This window comes from Drosophila teissieri, chromosome 2L, assembly GCF_016746235.2.
Source record: "Drosophila teissieri strain GT53w chromosome 2L, Prin_Dtei_1.1, whole genome shotgun sequence".
Taxonomy (NCBI): Eukaryota; Metazoa; Arthropoda; class Insecta; order Diptera; family Drosophilidae; genus Drosophila; species Drosophila teissieri.
In genome coordinates, this window is record NC_053029.1 from 19911327 (window position 1) to 19937017 (window position 25691).

At 44.3% G+C, this 25691-nt stretch overlaps 4 protein-coding genes across 4 annotated transcripts in view; 2 read left to right on the forward strand and 2 right to left on the reverse strand.

The window, feature by feature from the left end:
- Positions 1-7132: 7132 nt before the first annotated feature.
- LOC122626560 (protein peanut) lies at positions 7133-9626 on the reverse strand. Its single transcript, XM_043806905.1, has one exon. The coding sequence runs from the start codon at positions 9403-9405 to the stop codon at positions 7780-7782; it is 1626 nt and encodes a 541-aa protein (XP_043662840.1). The 5' UTR covers positions 9406-9626; the 3' UTR covers positions 7133-7779.
- Positions 9627-14764: 5138 nt separating this feature from the next.
- Positions 14765-18348, forward strand: LOC122611381 (protein deadpan). The gene is made up of 3 exons (XM_043784444.1): positions 14765-15565; positions 15857-15952; positions 17050-18348. The coding sequence occupies exons 1-3, from the start codon at positions 15440-15442 to the stop codon at positions 18133-18135; spliced, it is 1308 nt and encodes a 435-aa protein (XP_043640379.1). The 5' UTR covers positions 14765-15439; the 3' UTR covers positions 18136-18348.
- Positions 18349-18939: 591 nt separating this feature from the next.
- LOC122611780 lies at positions 18940-19356 on the forward strand. Its single transcript, XM_043785132.1, has one exon. It carries the CDS (start codon positions 18940-18942, stop codon positions 19354-19356), a length of 417 nt encoding a protein of 138 aa, XP_043641067.1.
- Positions 19357-21070: 1714 nt separating this feature from the next.
- The window catches only part of LOC122626307 (low-density lipoprotein receptor-related protein 1B), a 57577-nt gene continuing 52956 nt past the window's right edge, over positions 21071-25691 (reverse strand). The window contains exons 19-22 of the mRNA XM_043806549.1: positions 25058-25622; positions 22455-23787; positions 22271-22397; positions 21071-22217 (exon numbers count right to left, since the gene is read on the reverse strand). Coding sequence (XP_043662484.1) covers positions 22065-22217; positions 22271-22397; positions 22455-23787; positions 25058-25622 — 2178 coding nt within the window. The 3' untranslated portion in view covers positions 21071-22064. The remainder of the gene's footprint in view (positions 22218-22270; positions 22398-22454; positions 23788-25057; positions 25623-25691) is intronic.

Consider the following 25691-nt stretch of genomic DNA (forward strand, 5'->3'; position numbering starts at 1 on the left):
GCTCGCTTCACAGGAACTATAATTTCCTTGGCGAACTTCTTTTGTTGGCACACCCTGCGAGCCGGGCCAGTTTTCTCCCCTAGATCGCTGAGCACACGCTTCTGCCACATTCCCCCCACCCAAGGACGAGTTTCTCGTGCGTCGCAGCCAGATCGGGAATCTGCTGCCCAAAAGGCCGGATAGCATTGAACAAAATGGCTGAAGCGTGGCCAGGAATACAGAAACTACGGAACTGCAGAACTTTCACACGCGTTGCACACAACCAAGACTGTTTTTTTCGGGGTGTCTTGACGAAAATCTTTCGTTCAAGCAAAAACAACAGCTGCAAAAGCAAAGAAAACCCCGGAACAGGGAAAGGTCGTTGCGCCTCAGCGACCCCTGGAAACCTCCTGCTCCTTCCCGAACCCCCTTTTTCTTCGGCTCTGTGTTCCAACCAACCCCCTGATTGTACATTTCGCAAAAGATTTGTCGAGACAAAGCCAAGTTACCAAGGGGTGGAGACCTCTGAGCTGCACATGCGCAACAAACTTTTGCTCGTTTTTTAAGGAGATTTTCTAAAGGCGACGGGGGACGGGGAGTTGCGTCTATAACATATGCATAAAAAGGTATGTATATGGGTTGTGCAATGCGATGTCGTCACTCGACTTGGCGCACACCTGGTCACGAGTTGCCATGCGATCCATGAGATCCAGGCGATCCAGGCGATCCGGGCGATCCGGGCGATCCCTTCCGTTTCTGACCTCAGGCAAACTGGCTTCGATTCGTTCTGGCTGAGCGATATGTTAAATTAATAGTTTACTTATGTAGAACGAAGTCGTTCTAACAAAGCCTAATTACCTTTTACTTTCCTCCCAAAAGGCGAAAAAACGAATTTTCCCAATCATAATCGCTTTATGGCCCACCTACAAAAATCCCTCATAGAAAGGGAGATTGTCACAACACTGGCCCAGCCGGAGTCAGTCGAGGGCGTTACCTGCTTTTCCCCGCTTTTCCGGGAAAACGCGTTATGGTTTTATAGACACTTTTTCACATTCACCACGAAAACTGCAAAATTGTGATCCGTGCACCCCCAAGGTGGCATGCATAATGCGTTTATGAGTGCCCAAGGATCCAGCTTTCCTCCTTGGCCTTATCCTCCTCCTTCTCTTTCCCTTCCGGGGAGTGTCCTTTGGCCAACGGCGACACTTGCTGTGGTCAGCGATGCTCGGTTTTCGCCCTAAACCCCGCGTCCAGAAAACCCGGAATAGATAATTTGCTGGCAACCATGAAAATGGTTAGAGAACTGTGCTCTGCCGCTGTGTTCGCCGGAATTCCAAGGCTGAGACATTTCACGCCCTGTATCCTTAGCAAGGATATGAGCTGAGTTCGGCTTTGAGTACTGCCTTGAGTGGAGTGAGTGAGTACTGCCACATTTGAGTGAGCTAAAGTATTTGACTCAGTCTAACTCGTAATAGAACGAGTTTTATGCATGTTTGGGAAAAAATAGTTTTGATCATAAATACATAGCTGCTACCGAACTAGAAGTGTAAAAATATATGAGCGCTTTATCATTTATAACTAACTATACACTACAAATTTATTATATATTTATAACAAATTTTTAATCTTTAGTATTAACTCTTTAGGAGGTTTTAGCACTAATATGGCTTTGACCATATTTAAAAAGTTCTAGTTATAATAACTAGCCTATCAATACCTAGCAACACAATTTAGTGCACTTTTAAGATCGTTTTCCTTTTAATTCGTGAGATTTTTCACAAACAATCAAATTATGTAGACCCAAGTGTCAGCTTTACTTTAAAAATATCACTACATATTGACAGCTTTAGTGACCCTTCATATAAAGAAGATCTGAAATATTTCAAAAAACATAGTGACACATTCTGTCGGATTTGAGTCGCAGCAGTGCTACCTTTCTCACAGATTCAGTGGTTCAGCTAAAAAAAGAATCTGGGCTGGCACTTCAATTACTATAAAATGTCCTGCAGGACTCGGTAAAAAAGGAAGAGCAGCTGTTGGTGGTAGAACGGAGTGGGGGAGACTTTGGCGCGTGCCAGTAAAAGAACACCGGGCCTAGGACCTAAAGTAACGTTCGTTTCAGGATCACCGATAACAATTACTCAAACAGGACGACGCTGCAGCTCAATGTGCAACTGCAACCCCGAAGAGAGTGCTCCTTGCAGGGCTCAACGAGGATCCTGCCGGCGAAGAGGGGACGCTCTTTTGTGCTGGATCCTTTGCTTCTCCGCGCATTGCCGAGCCAGAAGATTGCATAAAGTAACGTATTTTCCTGCTCTTCGGCAGATGATAGCTTCCTGGCACGTGTGCCGCGTTCTAAAACGCCCGCTCACACCTCTCATTTCCGCTGTCTAATTCGGCCTAATTAAATCAATTTGATGTGGTTACACAAAACCATCATCTGCCCGATTTGCAGCAAGAATAACAGAGAGACCAGCACAACACAAATCTGTGGCAAGTGTCTCTGCCTCAGCACCGCTTGCATCAGCACCATTCACCAGTTATTTGAACATCAATTATGAGCAGAGAGCCGCACTGAATGGATGCTGATGCGTTTGAGGGGGTTCTTTGGAATGGGGATTCTGGGGACGGGGCAGCGACAATCCGGCCGACATCCACAGAGGATGAGCAGCACTCAGCATGCAGAGACATTCAATGGAGCAGGCCAGCGCACAAAAAGGGTGGCACAAGCCAAGATGCATCACAAAAGGCCGACCAGCAGTTACAGGGTCGTCCGACAGAGGGGATCTTATCTAGAGTCCCACAAGCCGAATATTTAAGTTCCAGAATTTTGAAAGGTCTAAATGGCTGTCGAGATTGCTAGTACAAGCGGACTTGTACCAACTCGATATAAACATAATAGAAATTCTTAGGTAGACTTTAAAAAAGTGTAAAGTGTGTCACATAGATTACACTCACACTTTTTTATGTGCAAGAAAAGTTGTTGACTCACTAGAAATTCTGATAAAACTCTACAACTAAGTACAGCAAGAATGTCTAATAATTGCACAAGCTGAACAAGTATAAATTGTTAATTTTTTTAAGAAGTATAAAGTGTACATTTTATATGTATACAAACATAAATTATCCTCGGTAATAACACAACATTCCAGTGCATGAGCTATTAAAAGTATCTTGCAAACATTACGGATATGCCCAAAGGGGCACCCTCAAACCTCAAACCCCCTTGTGGCACCACTGCACCCTCGGAAGCACAGCAAAAGCTTCAGCATCCCATCAAGCTAACCTACATTCAGGTCACTTGACGAACTGCCACAATGTGAGCAGACGCCATGCCCACCGCAGCACCCCTGCGCCCCCTGGAAATGTTACTGACCCAATTGGGTTTGCATAACCGACCGGGGCAACTGTCAATGCCCAGGGAAATCTGTTCCCAGGGTCAGAATGGCAGACCACAAATCTGCTCCTCGCCAACTGTCCCCAATTACATGAAATTATACCCGAAATAGCCCTTTCAGTTTTGATTTTTTCCTCTTTGTCCTTTGTTGGCGTCTTATTGTTGGCAGTGCTTAAGAGCCATAATTGTGCGGTTAGTGTTCTTGAGACCATGTGTCAAGTGGCCTGACAGATTGTGGGATAAATGGAATAAAATGCCCGAAAGTGAGGAAAAAGTGCAAAAATCTGTACATTAGGAGGGCAACCCCACCTCTAACTGTGTCACATGTATGTAAACGATTAATGTGTTATCGAAATGCCGTATATATTAAGCTCCTCGTATTATTGTCAACCCAATTAATAAGATCGTGGGGTTAATAAAATATGAATTATTTGATCAGTTTCGCGTAAACAACTCAATTAAAAATTGAAAACTCGAGTTCTTCCCACAATCGGAAACATAACAATACCAACAATGGCCCGAAATCCGCCCTCATAACAATCTGAATCCGAAGTATATTTTTTCACACCACCCCAAATGAATTATCAGATAGCGGGATCACCTGTGCATAACTGCAATTCCCAGGATGTCGGGAACCGGAATCCAAATATTCCAACTGTAAAATGAACAACAAAAGCAAAAAGATAGATTTGCGGAAATCAAAGGGAAGTAAAGAGCGGATGTTGTGCACGCTTCGCGCGCAAGCGTAGCGGAAATCAAAAAAAGGACAATGAAAGGACGAACGAAGAGAGGCACACAGATTGTGGGTGAGGAAGTAGAGGTAGAAGACGGCGAAATTCATTTTACCGCTATGGGATCGACATAGCGACAAACGGATGTGAAGCACAATCACTTCCGATTGCGGGCAGAGTAGAGGACCACACGCAGACGGGCGACTGTGTCCACTCTTAGGTCTTTCAGCTGGTGCCTTTAATAATTACTATCTTTATCTGTACATCAATTAAAATCTCTTAATGACGAAGTCTATTAATACATTATTCTTTTTATAAAAATCTTCCCTAGAAATATTATACTCTCCTTCTTAATGCTGACTCTTAAATTGAATTGTTAACTGACCTCTGCAACTTAGGTGAACTGAACGAATGAGTGCATTCAAGATACCCAAACAAATATGTGTCAGTTCCAACAAGTGTTTGTTTATCTAGTCGCGCCGGATAATTTATGGACCCAGCGGGTTTATCAAGGCCTCGAAGTTGCGTTCCCACAACTGTTGCATAAAGCTGATAGAACGTCTCGATCGCTGCCCGCACGATCTCAATTTATTTGCATTGTAAACAAGAAAATATTGTATGTATGTGCATATGTCTAGGAGCAATCATAAAGCAAAGGAAACAAAACGGGAAAGGCGCCCTTATCACTGTGACATTGAGTCGATGGGGGGCGAATGGGGGGAGCGAGAAGGCGATTGGAATGGGCAATGGAATGGGAAATGTAAGAAACCCAATCAAACCAATGAACCAACCAGTCTATAAAAATCACTTCCCATTGCCATTTGACATGGAAGAACTTGTGTAAAGAAAATTTAAAACTGTGAACGGAAATCTCAAATAAAAATGTATTTAAGCACTTGGTTAGACTTGTAGCTATCCTATAATACAAACATTTTAAACATATATGTACATATGTATACATAGGTAGTGTATGTTATTAATAGATTGGTCTGAACCGAAAAGTTTCTTTTGTTCCATAACCAATAAATAAAATTAAATCTAATATATCCCTTTTTAAATAACAAAATATAACTTAACAAATTTGTTTTTCAAGACGAAAAAGAATTTAAAAAGCACCAACGCAGCATAAACTGTTAATACCCTCGAGCACGGCAAAATTAATAGTAATGCGCATGCGCAGCTCTGCTGTTCTCTCTCGCAGTCACGTAAGTGTGTCAGACTGATGTGGGTGTGTGTGGGAGAGAAGAGGGCTCAGTTTTCCTACCTTTTACTCCCTCTGTCTACAATGTGCCGGCTCGTTAGAAACGGTCAACATTTGTTTTTGATCTTAAGCGTTTGGCTTGCGGTGGTTGGGATCGGTACTTTTTCGCGTTTGACGTGCAGGAATGCCGTCCACAAGCGCGGCAAACGCAGTAACAGGGTGTTCCTTATACGCACGCACACACTCGCACCAGATGGACGCCGCATGAAGCTCACCCACAAGCGAAAACAAACGGGCTGTTGTGCTCTCATTTCAGCCCGATATTCTCCACACACACACACACACACACACACACCTACCCTCTCACCCCCTTCTTCAACGACACCCCTGTTCTGTGTACTTGAGTCATCGTCCTAAAAACAACACAGCAACGAAACGAACTCCACTTTACTACACTCGAAAAAACGGGGGCATAAGCTTTTAAGAGTTGAATGAACTGCGGAGAGGTATTCCAGTAAATAGTATACAACTAATTTAAGATAAATTATATATTCTACTTTTGAAATATTCAATAATCAGTACTATTTCAATGTGTTTAAGAAAATCTAAGAAAAATATCCGAATATCGAAATATTTCATTTAGATTTTGTTCAGTGCCCGCCGCTCACACTGGAGCTTCTTCTCTGGTGTTGCGTTCATTGATCGCCAAAGCCAATTGCTTCGAGTTGAGTTAAGTGCTGCGTCAACGTTGTTGACTTACATACTCGGCATACACACACAGGCAAACGTAAATATGTATATCTTGATTGCCACCCCTCCTGCCGCCCACCACCCACCGCCCCTGTGCCCACTCTCGCTCCATATTTCTTCGACGTCTTTCACCAATGGATTTTCATTTTACGCTTTATATGGCTCTAATTGAGTGCTTTCCAATTGGGTTATGGATTAATTTTGGTGCATAAATTAAATATCCATGCACACATGTCTCTCTATAAAGCTTTTGTCTGCGGCATTTAGAAAGCAATTTCAAGTGGAGAACGAGCGAATATGCAATACTTTCATGGGGAAACAAGATCGGCCAAGAAATTAGTAGTACCTCTTGATCAAAATCTTGTTAACCATCAGGCAAATGAGATATACATATGTATGTATGCACTTCCCAGATATGACTAAACTGATCCAATATTTACAACACGCAAACCAGTTTATCTTATCTGATATTATCTTAATTTTTGCAAAATATGGCTCATTACTACCAATTGTTGGGACAATACGTTTACACGGTTGGCGATGAATACCTATTAATTTGACCTAAATTGTGACCACATAAGGCGAAAGATTGTATACATGTATTCACATAAAGGGAGTGTCAGGGTTTTCGAAATAGCTTGAGTCGCATATGGGCGAGAACTGCATAAAGGGTATTTCTTATTAAACGAAGAGCATGATATTTTTAGGTGGTACTCACTGTTCGCGTTAGTTTTCACTGGTCCAATATGCACCTACTTAGCAGTGTACAGGGTAAGCACGTTTAATTGTTTGCGACGAGTGATTTACCTATCCGCTTGACGCGAGCCACGTTCACAGCCAATGCTCCTGGGGAATGACTCATCCATTAGCCATCGCCGTGCTCATGGATAACATAGAAATTAGTCAGAGATTGGAGAAGGTAGCGCTCCAATCATGACTACACAAATGTCCAAACCCATCGTCACGCTGATCATACCCAGACGTGTGCCAAGCAGACCCGGTAACACCCTGTTCGAAATCGCTCTTTTCGCTGCAGTTGAGTAAACAACGAAGTCAATATGGAATTCTTTTCGGTTTTTATGTAGTTAAACTAAGGAGAAGACTTTATTTTGTAAAATGCAAGAGTATATTTTGTTTCTTGATGTTTTCTGCTGCGGTTGCGGCTTTTGCCTTGCTGTTGTGTGTTCGGGTGTTTAATGACTTTATGCATAATAGGTAAAATACAATTACAATATCAATAGCATACGTTATACATGGGTTCGTTATTCGTTATAATTAATTTTAGGATCAATTTCGCCTCGTACTCATACATTCTGCTTAGATCTTGTTTGTGATTAGGCTTTAAGATACTTAAGTATTTTGCAAATACCTTTTGTTAATTGTCTCGGTTTAATTCGTTTGCGTGTTCAATTCATTAGGCTAGCAAATGTGTCTCGTCAAGTAATGCGTGGATATATATTGATAAAATACTGCAACTGCTGTGTTATATGTACTTGAATAGTATGTAGAAAACAAATGCAACGCCGTCGCGGGACGATTGCTGTGCGAATAGAAGCCTTGTGGGGCGGCTGGGCCCAACAATATTTATGCACTTTTCGAATTACTTTATGCGGTAGGAATAAGAGTAGGATACGCTAGGGATTTCGTTTGCTTTGTTCTCGAGATTAGCGCTTAAGTATACGGGGAGCGGGGAGGGGAATGGGATTTTTGAGCGGGTTGACTTAGAACAGACCCTTCTTTTTCTTCTCCTTCTTGCCATCCACATTGTCCGTGCTGCTGTTGGCCCCCAGGCTGCGTCGCTTGAGCTCCTCGAGCGTCACGTGGTTGACATCCTCCCACTCCTTCTTCTCGCGCTCGAACTCGCGTCTCTTCTCCTCCAGCTCCCGGATCTGCAGCTCCAGCGCCTTCTTGCGCTCCTCGTGGCGCCGCGCCAGCTCCAGCTCCGAGTCCCTGAGCTTCTGCATTTTCTCCTTGACCTTCATGTCGAATACCTGCTCCATCTCGGCCTCCATCTTTTTCATCTTCTGCTCGTGCTCCCGCTTCTCCTCCTCCATCTGGGTAAGAGGGTTCTTGTTGGACAGCCTAGCCTTGCCGTCCACCAGTCCCAGTTCCGATAGTTTCCGGCAGCGGTAGTTCTCGTAGTGGACGTTGTTCGTCACGTCCTTGAGGTCCTGTAGGTGAGTGCGTATGACCATGTTGCGCAGCGCTATGAAGTCGCAATGCGTCAGGTTCTCCACCTCCACCAAGCCCCAGGGATAACGCCTGCCCCGCACCTTCTTTCCGTCTTGCTCGATGATGGTGTTGGCACCCACCACCGCGAATGGCACTCGGCTGCGCAGATTTTGCGTGGTCTTGGCCTCCTCGGCCGCATCCTCCAACGTGGCAGGGAAGTCGTAGATCTTGATCTTGTGCTGGGCGATCTCGTTGAGGATCTGCTTCTTGAATAGGTGCACCTCGTCGGGCGTCATGGTGTCCGCCTTGGCGATCACCGGCACCAGATTCACCTTGTCCGACAGGCTCTGCATGCAGGCAATGTCCAGCGGCAGGAGTCCGTGTCCCGATGGTGCTATGAAGTAGAGGCAGCAATGCACCCGACTGTCCGAAATGGTTTTACGGTACACCCGCGACTCGGCGGTCAGGTACTCCTCGTACTTGCTGTCCACGTACTCCAAAATGGGCACCCAGCAGTTGCTATTGTCCACGGCATCGCCGAATCCGGGTGTGTCCACCACCGTGAGTGTCAGATTGACGCCGTTTTCCTTGAGCATCACTTTGGTGGCCTCCACGGCCACGGTCTTCTTCTTGCGCAGCGAGGGGCCCGGATACTGTTCCGCGTTGTAGATGTCCGACAGGAACATGGAGTTGATCAACGTCGACTTGCCCAGCCCACTGGCGCCCACCACCATCAGGGTGAACTCGAATCCCCTTTTGACAGCCTTGCGGTAGACCTGATTGGGCAGGTTGGCGAAGCCCACATAGCCGGCGATCTCCATGGGCTTCTGGCGCACCGGGAGCGGTGGCTTCTGTGGCTTCTGCGCCTGCTGGTGCTCCTTCTCCTGCAGATCGTGGGTCAGTTTGTTTGAGTCGCCGTTGGAGGCGCCTCCGCTGCTGGTGTCCAGCTTGCCACTGACGGCCACTGGCACACTGGGCGGCTGATTGGGCGGTCGTCCACCGACTCCCACCAAGGACTCGCTGCCGCCGCTGCCGTTGGTGGCAGAGGACGCCGACGCCGATGCCGACGCAGCCTGCTGCTTGTCGCGAAGAGCCAGTTGGGCCAGAGTGCTGGGCAGAGCGGAGATGGCGCCGCCGCTGCCGCCATTGACCGCGTTCGAGCGAGGACTATTCATTGGAATAGCGCCAAATTCGCCTTTGAGCCTTTGATATTCGTTCGCAGGTGGGCTTCACTGTATTTATTCACTTTGCTTGCACAGAACCGTTTCTTTTTGCCCGCTTTTGTCACGCCTACGCCAGCTCTTTTTCGCTCTTACTTTTTTTGCATTTTCTGTGTCAGTAGGACCGTGCGCAGCAACGCGATAAATACATCTGCTCCGCTCTCGCACGCAACAACAACGCCCCAGCTCAGGCGCAGTGTGACCCTTGAAAATACTGAAGGGGAGCCAGGAAAATACCGAACTACGCTTGGAGTGAGAGCGCATGAGTAATACCACACACACACACAAACAAAGATACACACACGCACACAGGCGCATCGATGCACATGCACATGCAAACGGGCAAAGAGGACTGTTTTTCTGGAGGTCTTATCACTTGGAATGGAATGTTATGTTTAAAAATAGGCAATGAAACGCATTCATGTGTCCCCGCACTTGGGATTCCAGATTTCTGGCCTGAATGACTGCTTTTGAGTGGCCACGGATCGCATTACAATCGCCGCTGATGCACAGGAAGAAATTATTCGTCGAGATGACTTTGCTTTTTCTCTACGCTGGGTCCAAGGTCGGATTATTGAGGGGTTTTTTTGACTACATTTTGAATATGAGTTCTTGAAAAACATTTTTGAAGTAGAATTTTATTTTTGGTCTATTTTTAAAGGGACCCAATTCTCATGGAACACCTAAACCTGTTTTGAATAAAATAATTCTGTCCCCTATCACTACGCCCTTGACTATGTGGTTTCGGTTTCCTTTTGGTTTTTGCAATTTTGCAATGTTGCGCATGCCCGTGAGAGCAGCACGAAGCTTATTTCTCTCGCAGAGAACAAAAGATGGTTCTTTCGTGTGGGTGTTGTTATTGTGACGCTAAGAACGCGACTTTCGCTTCTCTTTCAGACTCTCGCTTGCGATTTGCTATAATTTCATTTGACTTTCTTTGGAACGATGTCGGTGAGCTAACTAACGCTCTTTGTGGGCGTGTGAGAATTGCCATAAAAGGAGCTGGATAATAACTGCCCTCTATCGTTTGACCCGCTTCATGCTCGAGTGTCCTCGTCGAAAGTTCCCACACACGCCTCATCCTGGCACCCTGCCCCCCTCCCTCTCCGCACCATCGCATGCCGATGCACACACGCACATGGACAAACCCCGTTGATTGTGCGCTCTCCGTTTCTGTTTCTGTTTGTTTGTAATTTAAATTCTCATGCACTTCTGGCGAGCATAGCTGCGGGATGGGGTGGAGGAGGGAAGAGGGAGGTACCACCACCACTAAGAGGGTCCTGCGTCCTACTCCGCCTGCTTTGGTGGTGGTGGTTTCCTTCCTTCCTTTCTTCCTTCCAGCCATCCAGCCTGCCTTGCTTCCGAACTTCCCCCTTTTGCACGTGGATTTCCACCAAACGCCGTCTGCGCGACATCAAGGTGATCGTGAGAAAGTTTTTTTCTCACATTATTCCACAGCGACTCCTGTTTTAATTTTAGCCTCTATCGGAATTAATATGCATTTATGAATTGATATGACTCGCGGTGGCTCGATTTTTACCCAAGGGGACGACTGTACTTATTCGAAGATTTACTGTTGTTGTCGTCAGGGGAAAAGGTAAATTAATGGAACTTCAGGGGAATTTTGTTGCTACAGATTCTCTTGTTAACATTTTGGTTATCTTTACGAAGATTGAAATCAAAGTGTACGCATATTTATTTTGTTGATGGATAAATGAAATAAATTAATAAATGAACTTACATATATTTAATACTTTTAATATATTAATCAAGCCACAGCAATTTGAAGAACCTGAGAAAGGTAGAGAAAGATGATGTAAAACAAGTCTAAAAAATTAATCTCATTTACAACGTACCTTTTTACTTTTACTTTTACCAAATGTTTTGTTTAAATTTAGTTTAGTTTTTTTGTGCAAGTAAGCATTTTATATCATATACATATATTATAAAATTAAAATGTAGATTTTCTATTGTCGTATCTACAAATAGTTAGTGAATTTTACCCTTGCCATGGAATAGGAAACTAGATGATTTTTACGACAGATGCTAGGTCTTAAAAAGTGTCACCGCAACTGCAACCGCAAATCTCTACAGTGAACATATCCACCTAATCTCCTCGCAACCCTTCCTCGTGTTCATAGATTTGTGATCTCGAGCAGCTGTTTCGCATCAGGCACACTCCATACGAAACCCATTCGGAGACGCATCATCTTCCTCAATATTATGTAAGATGCTTGCCAGCAATTAGGGCCCGCCAGAAGCCAGAGGAAAACCCCGTGCGCCCCTGGAAAGTCAGTTTTCCTTAGCGCCGACAATTGTCCGGGCCCAATCCATTGTTCACATGGCCCGAAGAAGTGGCGGGGGATGCAGCAGGGAGAATGGAGTCGGCAGATGTGCCAATTCTTGGCACGAGAGCAAGGACAGTTTAGTGCAAATGTTGGCTTAGGAGCAGCTGATCCTCCAAGTGGCCGTTACATCAGCTGGCTTGGGTCAGCAGCCATTGGGATCAATGATATGAAGTCGACCCAACCCATCACGTGTGTTAGTTATTTAAGGTTCACCCAATAAAGATCAAAGTGTTCCTGAAGTCCAATAACTTACGGTAACATGCTTGTACAGATATCAGCTTTAAGGGTTTAAGCCGCTATTTTAAATTAATAAAACTTTTTTCAATACCATGAAAAGCTATTGCCAACGTCATAATATTGTAATTTAAATTCTTCAGAGACATATTAGATCTCACTTCTCAACAAATGGGTTTCAATGTGTTTGAGTTTTAAGTGGGAATACTCCATTTGAGTTCGACAATAAACCTTTCTTTGTTAGCTCATAGGGAATCAAAGATTCCAAGTATAACTAAAATCGATAAAAAAAAAAGCCAAAAGCAGCGGTGATTGCTGTGTGACGACGACTCCTCTTTCTCGAGAACGTATAAATTATAGAAGGCTTCCTCTTTTGTTTTTTGGGTGGAAAATACTTTTCCCCCTTTTTGGAGTCTGTCAGAAAGAACTTTCCAGTTATTAGCCCGACTCCTGGCTGGCCATTTATCAAATTCATAAAAATGAAATCTCCCACAGCAGGAAAAACAATCAAATAGTTGGGCGGCCCGTCACGACTTCTAATGCCCCGCAGACCGCACACTTCACTCAGATTTCCCCTCGCCGCTAAGCGCCATAAAAATCAACAAGGAATTCATTTAAATCAACATATATCTTGCCCAAAGGAGGAGTTCTATTCCTGCCCAGCATCCGAAATCCACTTGGGTCTAGTTCCGTTTGGATCAGTTCACACATTTGCTACCGTTTCATATTTTTCATGCTCATTATTTCTGGTGCACGCTTGTATGAGCGAGAGGTGCGGGGGCGTTGCCGCTCGCACACCCCAAGTAATAACTGCAGTTCCCACAGCTAAAAATACATACCCCAAAGTCACTAATTTGAGGTTGAGAAAGGTCTCCATCTTCGTCTTAGTCTGCCGGTGTCTTTACTCTGCCTCAGAATTGATTAAAAAAGAGGGAAGTAGATCGTCACTGGTCGACAGATCGAAGCTCCCAGCCTCGTACACCCGACCGGGTGTACAATAAAAATTAAAGTGTTTTAATGTGTAAATCGTGCGTTGGGAACGACGCACCGAGGATCTGAGCCCGGGAAGCCCCAAAAAGGAGGACTGGCAGACAGAGTACAGATACAGATACAGATACAGATACAAAGCTGGCTACCGATCGGCAGCGATCGTGCCACACTAAATGGCGTTTACCTTGATCCCTGGGCCAGGAATGAAGAAAAAAGGAAAGAGCGAAGAGCGAAGAGAAGCCACAGCAGCGGCGTTTGGGGCTGATATTGAACTTTGATTTCTGCCTGGTTTCTTCGTTATAGAATTTCAATTCTCCGTTTCTGAAGAAGCTCGGCAGACTCTGCACGTTTCGCCAGACGATTGATCCACATATGTCGGATGGTTCTGAGGTTTCTTCTCCCCGTCCCATGGCACTTTTACATTCTGCCAGCTCATCGTGCTCATTTCGGGTTTCGTGGGAAAATGTTTGCCAAATTTGCGGCGTTTAAAGGAGCCAAAGTGATCGCTATTAAGCAGGGTGATGTGCTCATCAGTGCAGAATTCAGCCGAACCCCATGGTTTTGTTGCTTTAGATGGTTTAGTTGGTCAACCGTAGCCGTGGCATTTATTCAATTTACGAATGTTGTCATCAGATCAGATCAGAGCTGCAGAGCTGCAGAGCTTGTGCATGATGGATGATCACCACAGATCATTGCTCAACACGGGATTTACGCTCAAGCCGCGAGGGATTTGCACAACCAGGGTTGCCAGGCGGCGCAATACGTTTACGATCCCTCCCAAAACTCCCCAAATCGGTCCATAGGTAGATCTACGTCAGCTGTCAGCTGGCGCATGACCCGCGTCCGTGGTTATTGACAACTCCTTTGGTCTTAATCCTGCCAACATCGTAAAGTAATAAATTTGCCTGAAAAACGAAAATCTGCTGGGGATCGGCTATAAAAACTGGCCCAGTCAGGTAAGCTCCGTAATGATTGACCCCGACCCGAGTCCCAGACCCAAGACCGATCCAGGCCCGATTCTGATCCATTGCCAGTTGCGATTCCGTCCCAATCCCAAGCAACCCCCTTAAGACGCTCCTGACGATAAGCAGGGCCTGGTAAAAGCAGAAATTGAAAATTTGAAACTAAGGATTTCGCCTTGCAAGGGGGTTGGGTTGTCACGGGGTTGCGGCAGCTGCGTCGAACAATTGCCAAGGAGTTCTCCTTAATGAATTGCAAATCATTCGCCGGGCATTGATCAAGTTTGTCATTGTCAAGGGTGAAATCTTTGCGACTAAATTTGCCATCAGCCACCCAAAAAACGGGCATATAGAACATCTGTCGCGAATAATGCTATTCTCAGATAATTCTTAGATTCCCAAAGTCAATACGTATTTCCGAAACTAATCTCTGAATATCTTTCATATTTTTGTTTAAATGCACTATTATTACAAAAGGCAATTTTATGATGACCAATACATGTTATACATTATCGGTAATAAATAATTTATTATCTTTTTCTTTTTGATATTCTTATAGGTAAATACTTATTCTAAAATGATAAGATTGGGTATTAAAGCAGCTTTACATTTAAACAAATTTGATTACAAATACAACTGGCTATTTATGATCATGTTAATAGCATTTAATTTTTTCCTTTTTATTCTTTTAACTTTTTATATATGATAAGCAATGTTTGCAATGTTTTAAAATATAAAAAACCTAAATTTGGTCAAGCAAAAGGCTAATGACTTGGCTTACTCGAATGTTGTTGTGTTTTTCGATCCGGCTCGACTTAGTCGCGTTTACTTGAGCTAAGCTCCTATTTCCACTAATCCTTCAGATTCCGCAATTTGTTGACTCGACAACTCTGCCTGCCTGGGAATTTGACTCACTCACTCAAATCTCACTCCCAGTTCCCGACTCACTGGGATTGGGGTGGTGGTGGTTCTGCACTCACTCGCTCGTTCTCCAGTTGAGTGGAACTGCGCTGCTGCGGTGAATAGTTCTCAGTCTGCGGACGGCGATCGTTGGACTGCCTACCTGCCTCTGCCGCTGACGCTGCCGCTGCCCGCGTCACCAGGTAAGGAGTCCCTCGGTTCCACTCGGGGGCTCGTTTCGGCTTCGCTCCGATTCGTTTTTAGCCGGTGTCCGTCGACTCGGAGGATCAGTATCCTTTTGGCATCTTGCGAGCGCGGTCGTTTGCCGCTCTCCTTCGAATGAACATTTAGAATACTACTACTATTCGAAAACCAGAACGATCTGAAACCGCCTGTTAAGTTTTTGTTGTTCGGACATTACTAAGAAGTACGTGCAATAATTGTTAAAATTATTTTCGAACTCGAGCCAAAGTTATTGTGTTGTGAAAAATACCAAATCGAAGCAGAAACATCTCGGATTATCTCCCACTTGGATACACAAATTAAAATCGTTACAAAATGGATTACAAAAACGATATTAATTCCGACGACGACTTCGACTGCTCCAACGGCTACAGCGATAGCTATGGCTCCAATGGACGCATGTCCAATCCCAATGGATTATCAAAAGCAGAATTGAGAAAGGTGAGTTCGCTATTACTTTTTGCAAATATTGACAAAATAATTAGGTAAATGCTGAATAGTTTTGGATCCCATATCATCAAGGGATACTAAGAATGCCATATGATAGGAATATTTGATCAAAAATATGTAGTTTCCTAAACAATCGAACTATCTATTTTAAATGTTCAAAAAAATTAAAATAATAATAATTTTAAAAACGAAGTGAAACAGATAAATTATACAATCAAAAATATTCTTAAAACTGAAATAACTTCCAATGAAATTAAATAATTCTTTTCTTCTTTTTTTTAGACAAACAAACCGATTATGGAGAAACGTCGCCGAGCTCGCATTAATCACTGCCTCAACGAACTAAAGTCCCTTATCCTAGAGGCGATGAAAAAAGACGTAAGTATCTTGCCCGGGAGTCAAAACAGGGAAAGGGAGCGGTCCGCCCGCGAATTAGAAACTAGCCTCTGATCCGTATCGGTTGACTTTCTTATAAATTATGTCCGCCCATAAAAACCCTTAAGGCACAAGTGTCCGAAGGGCGGCAAAACTACAAAAGAACAAAAAAAACAGTATAAAAACCCACTCCTACGACACAAGAACTAAAAAAACACAAAGCAAGGGCTCTAATTGAGTATTAAATTTTATTGATGATCATTACACGAGAGCGCCGACGAGCAGTCAGTCAAGAGACCAAAAAGTGTTAACAAGTCGAGGAATTACGCAGAAATCGCCGGAGATGCGAACGAAACCAGTTTCCAAGGAGTGATCCTGCTGTGAGAAACTACAAAGCAGAAATCAAGTAAAATTTGCCGCCGCAGAATTCTGCAGGAGAGCCGGACCAAAAATCAAATAAGAAAGACATTGAGGGAAAAAAGCAAAAGTAAACAAAAGGTTCAGACAGGGGAGCGGGGGAGGTTGAGGGGGCGGGGCTGGCGAGCGACCTGCGTGGGAACCTTTTCCTATATGCAGTCCCAGCGGCGAGAAAGGGACGGAGAATCGGAGAGCGAAGACGGCGAAGATCGCACTGGACGAAAAAAGACGATCAAGAACAGCATTTTTAGTTCTACGAACGAAAAATGTGCTTATATGAAATCTACAAACGTTGTACTCGTATCGAGTAAATCAGCGACTAGGTATAGAATCATCTATTAAGGAAAGTCACTTAGCCAGCAGCGGTAACTATTACCCAGGACATGTGATTCGAAATCCCTTTTTTTGTCAGTGCACAGTAGCAAGATCAGTCGTTCTTCTCGCTGGAGTTGCTGAATTTCACCTTGGTCGTGTGATATTTACAGAGTGGACTCGACTGAAGTGGATTGCAGATTACACGCGAATAGTTGGACATATGAGGCACGAAACGTGCTTCTTAACTTTGTTTTTTCCCAAGCCATTGAACTTGTTGTAGGGCCCCAAACAATTAGCCCGACCATCTCCCACCCCATCCCCATTTCATCAGTATCTGACTTTGGTTCCTTCGTCTTCTATACTTTTAGCCGGCTCGTCATACCAAACTGGAGAAGGCCGACATACTTGAGATGACGGTGAAGCATCTGCAGTCGGTACAGCGCCAGCAGCTCAACATGGCCATCCAATCGGATCCCAGCGTTGTCCAGAAGTTCAAGACGGGATTTGTAGAGTGCGCAGAGGAGGTGAACCGCTATGTTAGCCAAATGGATGGCATCGACACGGGCGTTCGTCAGCGGCTCAGCGCCCATCTGAATCAGTGCGCCAATAGTCTGGAGCAGATCGGGTCAATGAGCAACTTCAGCAACGGATACCGTGGTGCTGTGTTTCCCGCCACAGCTGTCACGGCTGCTCACACTCCGCTGTTTCCCTCGTTGGCGCAGGACTTGAACAACAACAGCCGCACGGAGTCGTCGGCTCCCGCCATCCAAATGGGCGGACTTCAGCTGATTCCCTCACGTTTACCTTCGGGAGAGTTCGCCCTGATCATGCCGAATACCGGATCCGCTGCTCCGCCTCCGGGACCCTTTGCCTGGCCAGGATCTGCTGCAGGAGTCGCAGCTGGAACAGCCAGTGCCGCCTTGGCCAGCATTGCCAATCCCACACATCTGAATGACTACACACAGAGCTTCCGAATGAGTGCGTTTAGCAAACCAGTCAATACCGCAGCTCCGGCCAACCTTCCGGAAAACCTCATCCACTCGCTGCCCGGGCAAACGCAGCTGCCCGTAAAGAACAGCACAAGCCCACCGCTGAGCCCGATCTCCTCCATATCCAGCCACTGCGAGGAGTCGCGGGCTGCTTCGCCCACCGTGGATGTGATGAGCAAGCACAGTTTCGCCGGCGTCTTTTCAACACCGCCACCAACCAGCGCTGAGACCTCCTTTAACACCAGCGGATCCCTCAACTTGAGTGCCGGAAGCCACGACAGCAGCGGATGCTCGCGATCGCTGGCCCACTTGCAGCAACAGCAAGTGACCTCCACCAGCGGAATCGCCAAGCGCGACAGGGAGGCGGAGGCCGAGTCCAGCGACTGCTCCTTGGATGAGCCCTCGTCCAAGAAATTCCTAGCAGGCGCCATCGAAAAGTCAAGCTCTGCTTGGAGGCCGTGGTAGATCATCTGCATCTGCATAGGCCACTTCTATGTTACGTTTATACATTGTTAATTTATTTCATTGCAATTTTTTCAAAGATCACTTCAATGCTTTAGAACCCCATTAAGTTTCAACGATTTCTATATGTTTTTATGTATCCCCGTTTCGCTTTCTTCATTTTAAGTTCAGCTGTGATTTTGTATATTTTTTGTGTAGTTCTCGTTTAAGCGCTTTATACGACTATTATGTAGCTCATTACCTAATTCTGTTCTTTAATGTTTCTTTAACTGACCAAGTATTTAAACACTTAAACGTGTTTTTATTTAAGTTATGTAGTTTTCATTGTATAGCGTTTATCATAGGGTTATTTACGTTTCTATTTTAGTGTTTTAATATAAAGATTGTAATTTTAACTTTTAGGTAATGCAAAATTCAAAGGAGTGAGAATAATGATAATAAAAAACAAATGCTGCAAAACAAGCAATCAATCGAACTTTAATTGTTCTTGGGTACTTAACAGATTAGAATTTGGAAACTCAAGATCGCATTAATAATCTAATACTTGAACTCACTGGAAAATCGGAAGCTGAACTCAAACCTATACGGACAGCCTTGTCATATATGTTGGTTGCATGTTTTCTCAAAGTTCGATCGAACAGATAACTCAAACTAAAGCTTCCAATTCATGCTATATAAGCTCTTGGCGCACATTCAGTGTGTGAAAAACAAAATTATTGCAAGCAGAGCGCGCAGTGACTTTCAGGCGTGCATTAAAAAATCTCGGAAATTTCTAAAACGCTTTATTCATAAAATTCAACTTTTACCATGCCAGGAAATGTGTTTCAATTGTTACTTACTGTGGCGATTCTGCAAGTTGTTAGTTTGGCCGCTAGTCCTGCAGATGGTCTGCACAAGTACCGTGCTTCTCCAAAACTCACGGGTCCTGTGAAACTCCTGCACGATCCCCAGGACACCATTCTGAACACTTTGGATGGCGCTCTGGAGAAGATCTCCACTATCTACATGCAGGCCTTGTTCGCTGGTACCCACACTCCGGAACTAGAAGCTCCACTGAGAGCCCTCGAAATGGAGTTGTTCGATCTGCTGGACGAGCTCTATAATCAGAATCGTCTCAAGGACTATATAAAGTACGAGGCGGAAGTGACGCGACAAATGATAATCTACAACATGCTCAAGAGATTGTTTGGCTACACACAGGAAGTTGAGGAGGGATCTATCTGAGCTATAAATTCTAAATATATTTCCTATTTGTAAATCATTTATATATGTAAATTGAAAGCAGGCGAGGATAATTTCAATATATTATAATATACATAATACTTTTTTTTTTTTTTTTTAAACTTGTATCCCCGTAAGAAGGTAAGTCGGAATGTTCAATGTGCAAATTTTTTTTTTTTATTTAATTATTTTTGTTTTGAAAATAATTTTAAAATTTACTTCTGCTTAATGGGTATATAACAGTAAAGGTACTCAACTGTAGCGTTCTCTTTTGTTTAATTGTACGATTTAAAATGATTTCGTAGCAAAAGTATGTCCTATTATATTTATACCAAAGGAAAAATGTTACTGGATTTATTTTTTAATGATTTAAGGTCACCGAAACTATTTGGCATACAAATCATCTGCTTTAGATTTGACCCAAAATGTTTATTTTGATCTCTGAATGAAAGTGCTTGAACAAGGTATCCAGATATAAATTGATTTACATCCTCTATCCCATTATTAATTTTTAGTTTCCCCTTTCATGCCTTTCCCTTTCGACCTTTTTAAATTTTCTTCACGATTTGATTTTACTTCCGTAATAACTTCCGCAACAGCCTGTTCTCGTCCTGCGGCAGCCTTGCGTGTGGCTGTCGAGTGTCGCCACGCCGTTAAGGCACTCAGATCCTTCAACATTTCGATCCCGGTACTTCCCACACTCAATCATATCGGCGCTGCTGTTACCCGATCCTTCTGTGAGAAAGGAACAACACCTTTGCCGAGCGATCGAAAATTATCATAATTTCCATTTCCTTCTACACTATTATCCTTTTGCATTTTCAAATACCGCTGCACTTGTTCGTGTGTTTCCCACACATGCTTGAGATCCCGTATCTATGCTTGTTTTTCTTTGTGGTTGTTCGTATATCCCCCACCGCTGGCCTCCTTGCATTCCACTTGTCTCTCTGTATCCTTCGGTTTCATTTCTTTGTGCGCCGTGTTTTTGCTGTGTTTGCTGTGATTTGATGCTGGGATCGGAATCCTGTGCGTTTTCCGTGGGGTTTCGGCTATCACATTTGTTTTTACTTTTGATTTCATTCTTGGGAATCTCTGTGGGATCGCACACCTACCTCCTTTTGTATTAACTCATATACCATTGGCCATTTACCAGATTTTTGGGCAAACTTGTTTACCATTATTAACGGAAATCGTCTTAGCGCCCACTTAGTTATTTGTCTTTGGGACTCCGGCATATTTAATTGTCATTTAACAAATTAATTTGCGAAAAATTCAAAAACTCTGGCACTGATTTTCCCACAGACAAGTTCCCCTGCTTACAATAGAATTATTCGTACGGAAAACAAAGTCATGCGGTGTTTCACAGGAACTCTCCCACACACACATTTTGAATATGCCCCTGTGATCCTTTTCTGCAGCAAGAAAAGGATGAAATGTATCCCGGCTACCTGTGCATCGGCAAATTCAAATCGGATGCATTTCTCACAGCCAAACAGAAATAGGTCCTGAATGGTCCCAGCTATCTGCGTTTCTTGGGCCGATTTGGATTTCTTGTGGGTAACAAGTGTATCTATCAGTATCCGTGAGATGGTCGTGATTGAACAGCTTTGCGCAATGGGAAATGTGGAAAGGTGCTACCCTTAGTTTTCCCAGGATATGTGCGCCGTGAAAAATCCTTGAGAAAAATTCATTATTATTGCTTTGTATCGTTTTATTTTATTTTTTCTTATTTCGCCTAAAAGAAACACTCCTTAGCTCTATTTATTGCGAATTAATGCATATTATTTTTATACAGTGTTTTCTTTCAGTGCGTTTTCTCTTGCGCGTTAGTTAAACGACTTGCGCTTCGCTTAGCTACTTACATTCATCATTATCTGTATAAATATCATTTTTACATTATATAGTATTTGTTAAAATTTGGCTTTTGTCTGAGCATTTTTTTACAATATATCCCTTTCGGTTTAAGGTCGATAGATTTAAAAATCGTGCAAACTAAATAACGCTACAAGTATGTAGTCATAAGTATTCTAGATGTGTGAAGTATTCGGTAATGTAATTATTTCTAAGACATTTGATCGTTAATTGATATATTCTGGATGTGCTGGCGTTGTTTGTCCTGGCTTTGTGAATACTTAATTAATTTAAATGCATATTTGGTCAATATCAAAAGACGATTTCAATTTCGCCCCCGCATTCACTAATCGGCAAATTGTTAGTGACTGTTCGAATGATTCCTCCGTTTAAATGTTAACTAGGCTGCTCGTGGGCAATAAATGTATAAAATATGTACAACTTTCTCTTCAGCTCGCGAGCTACAACTAAATCTACCAACTATTAAATTTACAGATCCACAAAACGTTCCAGATATACACAGATTCACGTATATTAAAAATTCATTTATCAAAAGGCGCTTGTAGAACGTGTAAGCAAATAAAAAATATAAGGACATCGTTGGGACATAACAAAGGGAGCAAGGCTGCCCGAGTTATAGCTCTTTGGATGAGAGCTGAGGTCAGCCCAACATTAAAATAATATCAATTGAAGAAATATCAAGAAAGAAACAAAATATACACAAACGTTTACAAAAGTTAGTTATATGGCTAAACTATCAGTCCATTGTTCGAGTTTAAATCATTATGGAAAGTGCGGGATGTGGATGTCTCCATATATGACTGCGACTAGCGCAGCTCTCGGTTGCAGCTGGTTGGTCATCAGAGGATGTCCGGCGTGTGATTTTCGTCGTGCGTGTGCTGCAGCAGACCCTTTCGCTCGTCCGGAGCCGTACTGTGTGTTATTTCCGTGCTCACTGGCTCCGGAATGGCATCCTCGTACATGGATTCGTACACCGGATTCGCAAAGTTGCCCTGCAAAATAAATAAGAGTTAGTTTTTACAAAATGTTGAAAATATGGACTCACCTTGTCATCTTCACTGGCGAATGTGGGCGCCTCATCTGCATCCCCGCGATACATGGCATTAGTGAGCATAATCTCCACGTTGTCCGTCAGTCGAGCGTGGGAGAATGGCTGTGCTATGCGATGTTTCCTGCATAAAAGGCGTAGATTAGACAAGCTAAAATATGTCACATTAAAAAAAACTCACATAAGGAAGTAAGCGGCACCAGCGAACAAGGCAAGTACGAGAAGGATCACAGCCAGGACCACGACTAGAACAGAAAACACTCCGTCCGATTCCGTGGGCTCCTGTTCACCCTTTAGGGCATCGGCACTGTCCGATAGACACGGCACCACCCTGTTGTTCTCACACAAACACTCGTTTATAGAGCTCCCCGGACGACAGACGTTGCACTCGCCTCCGACGCAGTGAGGCGGCATTTCACAGGCATTGCCCTGCCACTCTCCAATGCAACTGCAGTGTGGCAATCTATACTCGTCTAGATGACAGACTCCACCATTCGCACAATACCGGGCGCAGGGATTGTCATCCGTAACGGGTATGGTGCATAAATCTCCATTCCACTGGTCTGTGCAATTGCAGAGTGCCACGCCCTTGATTATGTGACACGTTCCCGCATTTTGGCATATCATTACCGTGCAGGGATCCCTCGTAGGCACCTTGGTGTTGTCACAAAAGTGCGGTGGACTGGAGGTTTTGCATAGATCAGATTCGCAGCTTTCGCCGATGTAACGCGGCGGACAAGTACAACTTAGTCGACCACCTCTCTCCGAGCAAGTCCCTCCGTTGTGGCAGAAGTCACGGCATGAATTGGACTCACAATGCTCGCCGAAGAAGCCACTAGGGCACTTGCACAGCCGTTGACCCTTTGTGCTGATCGCACAGGATCCGCCATTCTTGCAAAAATCGGCGCACTCGTTTATCTCGCATCGTTTGCCGGTAAAGCCATCCGGACACTCGCATTGTGGGGTACCCGTTAGCGTTTCCCTGCAGATACCGCCATTTTCACAGGTTAGATTCTTACAGTGCTCACATTGCTCGCCAATAAACATTTTGGGACAGCTACACTTCATGCCTTCCGTTTCGGAGATCAGACACGATCCGCCATTGTGGCAGCGGCTCTGGCAAGCAGGCATGGAGGTCTCGCATCGTGCCCCCGACCATCCTGCTGTACAGGTGCATTTTAGGGGTGGCGGTTCTTGAGATCCTGGCAACGCTGGCGCAACAAAGCACACTCCGTAGTTCTGACAGTAGCCGGAGCACCGATAGTGCTCACAGAGCTCGCCCTCAAACTGCGGCTGACAGATGCACTTGGGCACGTGATCCACGATCTTGCAAGTACCCAGGTTACACTGCAGAGGACAATAGTCTGGTATATCCGCGTGCGCCTTGCACACCCCATCATCGGTCATCACATAGCCTTCTGCGCACTTGCAACTGTACCCAACGGACGACTCCGAGGAGAGAATGCAAAGGGCCCGAGATGACTTGCAGGGATCCTTGGCGCAGGGATTGCTTACTAGAAATAATTATATAAAAAAATTAGATGTACGAAAGAAAAATCAATTCTCAATTTAATCTACATCTGAGAACCAACAACATAATCCCAGCCCATCAATTTGGATTTCGCGAATGCCACGGAACCATTGAACAGGTGAATCGTATAACAACGGAAATAAGAACTGCATTCGAAAATCGCGAATACTGTACAGCAGTATTTTTAGACGTATCCAAGCATTCGACAGAGTCTGGCTCGACGGCCTAATGTTTAAAATTAAAAAAGCCCTACCCGAAAGCACACACAAACTCCTAAAGTCTTACCTCTATGACAGAAAGTTTGCAGTGCGGTGCAACACTGCCACTTCCACTGATCATGTAATTGAGGCTGGAGTCCCCCAAGGCAGCGTTCTTGGGCCAACCTTATACCTCATCTACACAGCCGACATCCCTACAAATAGTCGCTTAGCGGTATCCACATTTGCCTACGATACAGCTATCCTTAGCCATTCAAGGTCCCCTACCCAAGCCACAGCACAGCTGGCATTGCACCTCACCGACATTGAGAAGTGGCTCTCTGACTGGCGAATAAAGGTAAACGAGCTAAAATGCAAGCACGTGACGTTTACGCTAAACAGACAAGACTGCCCTCCGCTCTTATTGAACAACATACCACTCCAGAAAGCAGATGAGGTAGCGTACGTAGGAGTACACCTTGACAGAAGACTCACATGGCGCAGGCACATTGAAGCCAAAAAAACTCAACTGAAACTAAAAGCCAACAACTTACACTGGCTCATCCACTCTGTTTCTCCGCTCAGCCTAGATCACAAAGTCTTACTCTACAATTCTGTATTGACACCTATCTGGACCTATGGCTCACAGTTATGGGGCACAATCAAAGATTCTGAGAACTATCACTGGGGCACCGTGGTACGTTCGGAATGAAAACATCCAAAGAGACTTAAATATCCCATCAGTTATCAATGCAATTACGGAACTTAAGGAAAAATACCATAGCAAGCTTTACTCGCACCCCAACCACCTAGCGAGAGGTTTAACCCAGCTCAGCAGCCGTTCCCGTCTCCGGCGAAAAGACCTACCAACCCAGCGAAGAAATTTTTAGGGCCGTTTAATCATAGAACAGTTGGAAAAATAATACAACTGTTAAAAAAAAATACTTGTTATAGTTAAGATTTTTAAACTTATTGTTAGTTCTTAAACAAGAAGATTCAATAAATAAAAGCAAAGTAATATAAAAAAAAAAAAAAATACCAAAAGAGCCAACTTACTATTCCTATTCTGCTTCATGGGATGCAGGATGCCAATGTCAGATGAGCGATAACCCTTCAGCAAGTAGGTGCCGTTGTCGTTGCCAAACTTGTTCATCTTAATGATACTCTGATCGTAGAGTTTGATATACAGATAGTCCTCGAAGACGTCGATCTTCTGGGGTTTCTCTCGATTTCCGAAACGCCTCACCACGTTGCGATCCTTGCCATTAAGACGACACGTTTCGATTGTTCCCTTCCGATAATCAGCCCAGTACAAACGTCCTGTCGGGTAGTCCATTGACAAACTAATTGGCCAGCCCACGTCTCGCTCCACCAAACTCTTTTTGTTGCTGCCGTCCAGAGAGGCCACCAATATACCGTTCTCGAGGGTGGACCAGATCATAATGCGCGATTCGGGTTCCAGTACAATATCCGTAGGATTCATACCCGTCGACACGAGAGAGATGTACTTTTTCCCCTCAATATCGGTGGCCAGTATTTGATTATGCCTTGAGTCAATGATGTACACACGCTGAGATATCCAATCCACGGCCAACGATTTTGGGTCGTCCAACTCGGGAATCTATCGAGTAAAATGCATAGACCATAACAGTTGTGATATGTAAAAAAGTAGTATAAGTAGTAAATACCC